General features: G+C 38.8%; 1 protein-coding gene across 1 annotated transcript in view; it reads right to left on the bottom strand.

Annotated features, from left to right (window-relative positions):
- Positions 1–1,836: 1,836 nt before the first annotated feature.
- The window catches only part of LOC106872714 (replication factor C subunit 3), a gene marked incomplete at its 5' end in the record, with an annotated part of 13,272 nt that continues 5,100 nt past the window's right edge, over positions 1,837–10,008 (bottom strand). Inside the window, 6 exons of the mRNA XM_014919795.2 lie at positions 1,837–2,086; positions 3,566–3,635; positions 4,824–4,922; positions 5,983–6,119; positions 7,997–8,178; positions 9,532–9,629. Of these exons, the coding sequence (XP_014775281.1) occupies positions 1,898–2,086; positions 3,566–3,635; positions 4,824–4,922; positions 5,983–6,119; positions 7,997–8,178; positions 9,532–9,629 (775 nt within the window). The remainder of the gene's footprint in view (positions 2,087–3,565; positions 3,636–4,823; positions 4,923–5,982; positions 6,120–7,996; positions 8,179–9,531; positions 9,630–10,008) is intronic.

Here is a 10,008-nt window from a genome sequence, read left to right as displayed (position 1 = left end):
CTCCCTTACTTTGGCTTTTGTAGTCTTGCGAGCTGCATGGCAACCTCATTAGTGCTGGTGGTATGCAAAAAACATCATGTACGCGCTGTAAATGGTTGGCGTTGGGGATGTGATTCACTCATAGAAAACATGTTAAAGTAGACACCAGAGCACGATGCAGTTCTTGAGGCCATTGGATCCCGTCAAACCATCCAACCCACGATGATGAACCTCGCTTAGCTTACATATCGTATTTTTAAGAATATTCTATGCACAAGGCCCGAAATTTTGAGGGGGGGGACCAGTCGATTAGATCGACCCCAGTACGCAACTGGTACTTAATTTATCGACCTCGAAAGGATGAAAGGCAAAGTCGACCTCGGCGGAATTTGAACTCAGAACATAAAGACAGACGAAATACCGCTAAGCATTTCACCCGGCGTGCTGACGATTCTGCCAGCTCACCGCCTTTAAGATCATTCATTACCTCTCTAAACACTCAACAACAGAACAGCCAACTAAAGGGACGCAACTCTTAGATTAAGACATTACCTCACATAGAGACTATCAATAGAAGAGAACAAACGAAAGTGGCCAACTAGATCAGTATTATATTCAAATGAAACTGCAGGGAGCTTTTGTAAACCCTTAGCTTCCACTTTTGCCTTTTGTTGCTTAATTGTTTAAGTTCTTAACATTTTTGCTGCTATTTTTCTGTTGAAATGAATTGCTTTTGTTTCAATTAATTTTGAAAATGACGAAAATTTGATAAAATAACTGTCATTAATAAGCTGATATATTTAGACCATAACTTGGTTTCTAATCTTACTGCAGGGCCAGCAAATTCCGAGCAGAGTGTAAGTCGATTACTTAACTGGTACTTATTTTATTGATCCCTAAAGGAGAAAAGTAAAGTTTGAACTCTAGAAAGTAAAGATGACCAAAATGTTGCTACATTTTTCCTGGCATGCTAACGATTCTGCCAGCTCACTTTAAAAAGTATAATTGCCTCCCTGACAGGGAATTGAACCCCATCCTCCTCCTCATCATCATCATCGTTTAACGTCCGCTTTCCATACTAGCATGGGTTGGACGATTTGACTGAGGACTGGTGAACCAGATGGCTGCACCAGGCTCCAATCTGATCTGGCAGAGTTTCTTCAGCTGGATGCCCTTCCTAACGCCAACCACTCCAAGAATGTAGTGGGTGCTTTTACGTGCCACTGGCACGAGGGCTAGTCACGCGGTACTGGCAACGGCCACGCTCAAAATGGTTTTTTACATGCCACCTGCACAGGAGCCAGTCCAGTGGTACAACAGGTATATTTACCACAATACTGGTGATGACAAGATGAAGCTCTGATGGAAGTTTTATAATTTAGATCCCTTTAAAACAGATTTGTATTGTAGAATCTAAGGACAGTCTCAGACAGGTTGGTATCAAAGGATTCATTCAGATTGTTTCCCTCCTTCTGACTGAAAAAGAATTATCATTCAGTGGAAGAGTACTTTGTGGTGAAACTATAATTCCAGGTTCAATCTCACTATGTGGCACCTTGGGTATGTGTCTTCTACTATAGCCTTGTGAGTGGATTTGATAGACAGAAACTGGAAGAAGCCTGACATGTGTGTATATGTGTGTGTGTTTGTCCCCTACTGACTGAATAACAACTGGTGTTGGTATGTTTACATCTCCCATAATTAGCAGTTCAGCAGAAGAAACTGATAAAATAAGAAACAGGCTTTAAAAAAAAAAGTAAGAACTGCAGTCAATTCATTCAACAAAAAAATTCAAGGCAGTGCTCCAGCATGGCCAGTTTAATTGCCGAACCAAGAAATGAGAAAATAAAAGGTAAATGGTATATTCTATTTAGTTTTATTTTTACAAAAAAAAAAAGAAAAAAAAAATGGGTACAATTTAAAAAAGCTCAGCAATTCCTTCTTCGATGAATCGTTTATAGATGGCCATGAATCTGGCAACAAAGGCTTCAAGATGGAAGATTGCTTTCTGTCCAAGTTGCAGTCGGTGTTCATAATAAGCAGCTGATTTGACAACTTCCGATTTGAGTTGACCATCACAGTTAGTGATTAACTCTTGTAGGAGACCCTGGTGAAGAGACAAAATGATTGAATTAACGCATCAACAACATTTAGGTGATGGGGAATAAACAAAATTAGAAACACATTATTCATTTTGACCTGCCAGACATTCAAGCGAGATCGTTGCCAGTGCCGCTGGACTGGCTCCTGTGCAGGTGGCATGTAAAATACACCATTTCGAACGTGGCCGTCGCCAGTACCGCCCAACTGGCCCTCGTGCCGGTGGCACGTAAAAGCACCCACTACACTCTCAGAGTGGTTGGCGTTAGAAAGAGCATCCAACTGTAGAAATTCTGCCAAATCAGATTGGAGCCTGGTGTCGCCTCCTGGTCCACCAGTCCTCAGTCAAATCGTTCAACCCATGCTAGCATGGAAAGCGGACGTTAAATGACGATGATGATGATGATGATGATATTCATCTTTTCAAGAAGGTTAGGTGTGATTACAGAAATACCTGCTTGTTGATGTATTTATATTGCTATAGAAAAAACAAAACTATTTTGTTCACTGCACTGTTTCTGCCAGCCTACATCAATCACCATCGTTACTTAATATCCGTTTTCCATACAGTCATGGGCTGGCTGGTTTGACAGGAGCTGGCAAGTTGCAACAAGTTCCAATGTCAGCTTGGCATGGTTTCTATGCCATGCTGGATTCTCTTCCTAATAAGAACCACTTTACAGTGTGTACTGAATGCTTTTTCTGACCTAGTGAGGTCATCAAGGAACTTGCAAGATAAAAGAAAAAAACAAACATGAGAAAGCCTCTTCAAATGGAATGCGGGTATTTAAAGGTGTAGATGGATTTGTGCCATGTATGTTACATGCATACATATATATCCAACAAGCTTCAGCACAGGTTCCATCTCGAATTTTCAGCCAAGCCTGCACCTTGGGGCATCTACTAGTCATGATCAACCAAACATTTGCACATTTGTAAGTGTAGGGTTGAACAAGATTTTTTGAGGAAGACGTTGTTACTTGTACAACTCTCCTCGCTTTATGCCATTAATGTTTGTCCAATGAAAAGGCCACTACACAACTATACAACCAGGTCCCAGTCTGATTTGTCATGGTTTTCTATAGTTGGATGCCTTTCCTAATGCCAACCACTCCGAGAGTGTAGTGGATGCTTTTACGTGCCACCGGCACAAGTACCATGGCTGCAATTTTGCTCGGCTTGATGGGTCTTTTTCTCAAGCACGACATAATGCCAAAGGTCCCGGTCATTGCTTCAGTGAGGCCCAACACTCAAAAGGAACTCAGTCACTTTGCCTCCGTTAGGCCCATACACACCCACCCAATAATATAATCCTGAGTAGATACATTCGGACTGAGAAAAAGAGAAAAGAAACCATAACTAGTTGACTGCTATTTCATCATAGTCAGCTCAATAAATGGTGACCAGTGGTTAAACAACAACAGCTATCAGGTAAATCAATGATTAATTTCTTGTTAAGAGTTTTATAATAAAGAATTATTTTTACCTTCATAATTATATCAGGAGGTATACAATGAGTAAGGAGTTCATAGAGACGAGCCCGGATCTCTAAAAGCCTGCAAAAATGAGGAGAAGTTCAAAAATAGCATTCAATACACTAACAAGTATATGTAAAGGGACATTGTTATGATACAGAAAACTATGATATGAATAAATGTTAAGGCACATCTGCTTATATAAAATAATAATAAATGCGCCCTTTTAAAGCCTAGCCAGGCTCATGGCATACATGCAAACAGGTGAGGGTTAGCAACAGGAAATGCATCCAGCTGTAGAAAATCTACAAGAAATTCCGTCTGAGCCATGTGAGCATCAAAAACTGATGTTAAAATGATGATAATGATATATATGTTAGTGATGGAGTGGGTGTATGTCTCTTCGAACACTGTTTCACAACCCATGTCGGTTTATTTATGTCCCCATAACTCAATTGTTTGCTGTAAAAGAGACCAAGAGAATATGCAAGACTTATTTCTTAAGTATTGCATTCAGTTTGACCTAATTGCTCCAGCATGTCCGCATTCCGTTTACAACAGTTTCTTGATGTGCTACTTCCAGTAATAAATACCCTTGATTAGTGCCACTCATTATCAAGAAATAAATAAGAAGCACCTGTGCTGGTGCCGCATATAAAGCACTGGTGTCGGTGCCAGGTAAAAAGCTCCCAGTACACTCTGTAAAGTGGTTGGCTTTAGGTAGGGCATCCAGTTGTAGAAACCATGCCAAAACAGACAATTAGAGCCAGTCAAACTATCCAACCACACCGGTATGGAAAACGGATGTTGAACGACTATGAAATTTCACTTGGAGCCTGGTGTAGCCATCTGGTTCACCAGTCCTCAGTCAAATCGTCCAACCCATGCTAGCAAGGAAAGCGGAGGTTAAACGATGATGATGAAGTCCACACTAATAAAGCTGCTCTATCACCTAAATAATGCTTAGTTGGTGTCCTTTACCTACCAATCACCCAGGCTGAGACCACTAAAATCTAGTCAGGTCACTCACATTATATCAGAGTAACAGTTAGTAGCTACTCACAAATCATTGCTCATTCAACCTCAATAAAATAAAATTTATCAAATATTCAGTTGGACAATTCCTCTTCTCAACACCAACTTCTGTGGACATTAGCCATTTTAACACTTGAGTATTTAAACTGGCCATATCTGGCCCAAAAATCAGTATGATACCGGCAGATTTTAATATAATTATTTCGTGGATAATCTGAACAAATCAAAATTTACCTCTGTGGACTCTGTTGTTGTACTATCAATCCAGCTGTTTCTTGCAGATAAAGTTTCCAGTCTGGTTCAATTACTTCTTGATCAATGCTGAATGGATACCTGAAAATTTTAAAGGAAATTTTCACGTTAGTCACTTAAATAATAAAAATATATAAAGCGATATGAATGAGTTGAGAATGAAAATGTTGAAATACGGGTACATAAGTCCTAATTCCAAACAGTAAAAGTGCAAATCAGAAGCTATTTTAATCTCAGGTAAAAAGCTAAAATACTATCAGCCAATGTTAACTGAATCGAGTGTTGTATGAAATAATTTTTGAGCTCCACAACTCACGAGTGGTTACTTGCTTTCCATGGTGTGTAAGCCCTTAGCATTTAAACTGGCCAAAGCATTCTACCTGTTTTATGTTTAGACCAGCCAGATTGGGTCCTTCACACCTACCTTACAATATCATTCTGAAAATATACAGGTAGATCATCAAAATCTTGAAGATACAAGATGATACCTGATTAATTCAAAACAATATCAATTAATAAGAATTATAATATAATTTAATCTGAATGATAAAAGGTTAAGGAGATCACAACATTCCCCTGACCAGAATGCCAGCCCAATGAAGGGTCCAAGGCCAACAATTATGAGATGAGAGGGCAAATCTATTACATTGACCCCGGTATTTGACTGGTACTTAGGGATGGAAGACAAAGTAGACCTCAGCAGGATTTGAACTCAGAACGTAAAGAGCTGGAAGAAATGCTGCTTTTGTTCAATGTGCTGCTGATGATTTTGTCAGCTTGCAGCCCTTGTATGAAGATTACTAGAAGTTATTTTATTGTCCCTTGGCGAGATGAACTGTAAAACCGACCCAGTGCTATTCTGCACACAGAGCAAAAATACTGATTTGAAATGTTGGCACAAGGCCTGCAATTTTGAGGAAGGGAGAAAGTTGATGACAACAACTCAAGTGCTCAACTGATACTTATTTTATTAATCCCGAAAAGATAAAAGGCAAAGTCAACCTCAGCGGAATTTGAACTCAGAACGTAAAGATGCACAAAATGCTGCCAAGCATTTCGTCCGGCATCCTCACAGTTCTGCCACCTCACTGCCTTACACAGAGCAAAAAAAAAAACAAGAAACAAAATAACATTAACTTACTGTTGGACTTTACAGGCTTCACACATAAGAAGAGCCCTTCTCATGTTTCTCTCACTGACCAATGATATTTTTTTGGCAAGTTCTATTGGTAATGTGAGGCCTTCTTTCTTGCATACTGTCTGCAAAACTTGGCAGATCTGAAACAGGAAAGTTTATAAAGAAATTCAGCAACTTACCATTATCATCACCATCAACAACATCATAGCAATGTTGAACATGAAGCCACATGATGAGAAAGCAAGCTTCTTAATCACACAACCGAGAGAGAGGAAACATGTGGTGATTGAACAGACCCTGGTGCAGTGGTTCTCAACTGGGGTCCACATGACCCGTGATACACAAAATACAGGCTGTTCAAAAAGTCTCTCAGCAGTAAGTATTTAATTGCAGAATAAATATTCATAAGATGGTATAAGACTACAAAAGAATACATTAAATGAAGGACAACATTTTCAACACCTCTTATAAAATTTTTTAAAGTCTTGTAAAGTCTAATATATTGTTTTGTAGTCTTGGCGTTAGGAAGGGCATTCAGCCATAGAAACTCTGCCAAATCAGATTGGAGCCCGGTGTAGCCTTCGGGTTCCACCAGTCCTCAGTCAAATCGTCCAACCCATGCTAGCATGGAAAGCGGACGTTAAACAATGATGATGATACCATCTTATAAATATCTATTTTGCAATAAAATACTTACTGTGGAGAGACTTTTTGAACAGCCTGTATTTTAACAATATTTTTTTATGCAGCTCCTAATATTGAATTATAACAATATAATGGGACTTTTTAAAACACTGAATGGATATGAAGCTCCAGTAGAGTGAAAAGGAATTAAAATGGACCCATAGATATAAAATGTTTAGGAAGGGCACCCAGTCATAGAAATCAAGCCAAAACAGACAATGGAGCTTGGTGCAGTCTTCTGGCCTTACCAACTCCTGTCAAACAATCCTACCCATGTCAGCATAGAAAACAGATGTTAAATGACGATGATGAATTAAATGAGGCTAATTAGGTTGAAATTTTAATAGTTGGATAAAACATATGAGTTAGAAACGATCTTTCCTTTTTTTTTTTTTTATATTTTTAATCAAGAGAGAAAGCAGTGTCCCACGACCCTTAACAGCTGTGGTTCTCAACCAGGGCCCATATAAGATTTTTGGGGGTTTACACAACAAAATAGTAAATTGAGGAGCCACAACAGTATTTTAAGGGAGCGTGAAAAAGGTCTGTATGTAATGCATGCATTGCAAGAAACAGCAAAATTTCTTGTTCTAACATTTTTAATTGTTCAACCTACACTAGCTAACGTGTGAGAAACAAAATAAGAATTTTTAAATTGACATTAGGAAAGGCATCCAGATGTAGAAACCATGCCAAAATAGGCACTAGAGCCTGGTGTGGCTCCTGACCTTGCCAGATCTTGTCAGACCATCCAACCCATGCCAGAATGGGAAACAGACATTAAAACTTTCAATACCAACCAGGCTGAAACCGCCTCTGGCTCTGTAGTATAAAAGTCTTGTTTAGATAAGTTTTGAATTAAAATCTTCCACCAAACCTTAGTCACAATTTATGTTCCTACCACTAGCTTAATGATAACTAAGTTATTTTACTAAATTCTTTGTTATATTTAAAATTAATTGAAAGAAACACAGAGCATCTCAAAATAAATACGGTAACAAAAGGGATGACGATGACGATGATATGCTGTAGTAGAGAAATGAGAAAAGACTGGATTATATGCTGTAGTATAGAGATGAGAAAAAACTGGACTCCATGTTGTGGTACACAGATGAGAAAGACTGGACTCTATATTGTAGTATAGAGATGAGAATGACTGAAACATATGTTGTAGAAGAGAGATGAAAAATAACTGGATTATATGCTGTAGTATAGAAACAAGAAACGAACGGACAATATGCTGTAGTGTAAATGAGAGACAGTCAATGTGAGGGAAAGAAAGAAAAAAATGATATATTAAACAATTATAGTGATTGTAAACAGCATAACTGACCTCATCAACAGTAGGTGCTGGTACCCGGATTCCAAGACAACGGCTTTTTATGGCAGGAATGACTTTACTTGAGGAATTACAGATGAGGATGATGCGACATGTGGCCATATATTTTTCCATTGTTCTTCGGAGAGCGTGTTGAGCATCTTTTGTTAAACGGTCAACTTCAGTGAGGATAACAACTGAAATAGGAACAAACCTCATCATTATCATCATCATCATCTCCATTGTCATCATCATCATCATTTTAATGTCCATTTCTCTATGCATGCATGGGTTGGACAGTTTAGGGGGACAGATTTTTCTACAGTTACATGCCCTTCCAGTTGCCAACCTTCACCTGTTTCCAAGCAAAGTAATATTTCCCTGGGGCCAGACGTGTTTTTCACAGAATATTAGAAATGAATGACACTGCTTGTACAACAGTGGCACTCATTTACAACAATCATACAATGTCAAGACAAAGAGACACAAACATACACACACTCACAAATATATGCATGTGTATGTATGCACAAACACACACATATATATATATATGAGGCTCCTTTCAGTTTCCATCTACCAGTACACTTACAAGGCTTTCATTGGCCCAGGGCTTTAGCAAAAGATACTTGCCCAAGGTGCAATATAGAAGGATTGAACCCTACACCATGTGGTCAGAAAGCAAGCTTCTAAGCCACACACCCATGCCCATGTCTCATTTACAATAATTTAGCATAGACATGGTAACAGAATGACAAGGCCTGCTAGTTACAGTAATTCTTCTACTCATGCTGTCCTGATTATACAGAGGTGCACTAATGTGTCTTTTTCTATTAGAACAGACCAGATCTATGTAACTATAAAAACATACATCATCATTATTTAATGGCTATCCTTTCCGTGCAGGCATGGGTTGGCCAGCTTGAGAAGATCTGGTGAGCTACAGGGTTGCGCAGAGACCCAATGCCATGTTCAGATTATAGTAGTCCAACGTGTTATGCAGTGATATAGAACTGGAGACTACATGGTAATGAACTCCATGTCCTCAAAGCCTTCAGCAAGTAAGTGTCTTCTGTTATGGCCCCAGGCCAGTGGTTTTGGTAGATAGAAACTGAGAGAAGCCCATCAAGTGTGTATGTGTGTGTGTGTGTGTGTGTGTGCCTGTGTGTACCCTTGTGTAGGATCATATGGTAGTTGTAAATGAGCATCACTGTCATACAAGCGAGATTGTTCTTTTTCAGTTTTCCATGAAAAGCAAAGTCTATACTTTGATTGGAAACAGGTGAAGGTTGATGTGAAGGGAATCCAGCTGTAGAAAAACTGGCTTAAGACATTCCATCTGACACATGCAAGCATGAAAAAGAGATGTTAAATGATGACGATGATAAGATAGACAAACAGACAGACAAACAGATAGATAGATAGACAGATAGGTAGATAAACAGGCAGACAGATGGATAGATAGATAGATAGATAGACAGACGGACAGATAGATAGACAGATAAAGAGATAGATATTTAGCGAAAGAGAGAGCGTGGGGAGAAACTAACCTTTGAAATCACGTTGAGAATTGATATCTAACTGATTGACCTCAGCAATTGACTTGATAAGTTCTTGGATCACAACACGGTCCTGTACACCAACATCACTGATAAACAGAAAAAGAGGGAACAACAGGAACTAAAATAAATGACAGTTGTATAATTATAGTAAATTAAATAACATAACTGAAATTAATTCGATGACAAATCAACTTCGACTGACTCTACATAAAGAGGAATGCACAGTAAACTCTGGTGTGTGTTTGACAACTGCTGTTATAGTGTTGACATTGCTGTAAGCTAACAGTTCAGCAATACATACATAGTCTGATCAATTAGCATCTAGACTGTTGCTATAGTAATGAAACTAAAGCACACAGGGTGATGCTGCTTAGCACAGACTGACCCTGAACTCTGCTGTGCATAGAATAAGTACCATAAATGACTAAAAGAATAAAAGAATATATATATATATATATATATATA

Source organism: Octopus bimaculoides, chromosome 4 (assembly GCF_001194135.2).
Source record: "Octopus bimaculoides isolate UCB-OBI-ISO-001 chromosome 4, ASM119413v2, whole genome shotgun sequence".
Lineage (NCBI taxonomy): Eukaryota > Metazoa > Mollusca > Cephalopoda > Octopoda > Octopodidae > Octopus > Octopus bimaculoides.
The sequence above is the reverse complement of the archived record's forward strand: the minus strand, read 5'-3'. Positions and strand labels throughout refer to the sequence as shown.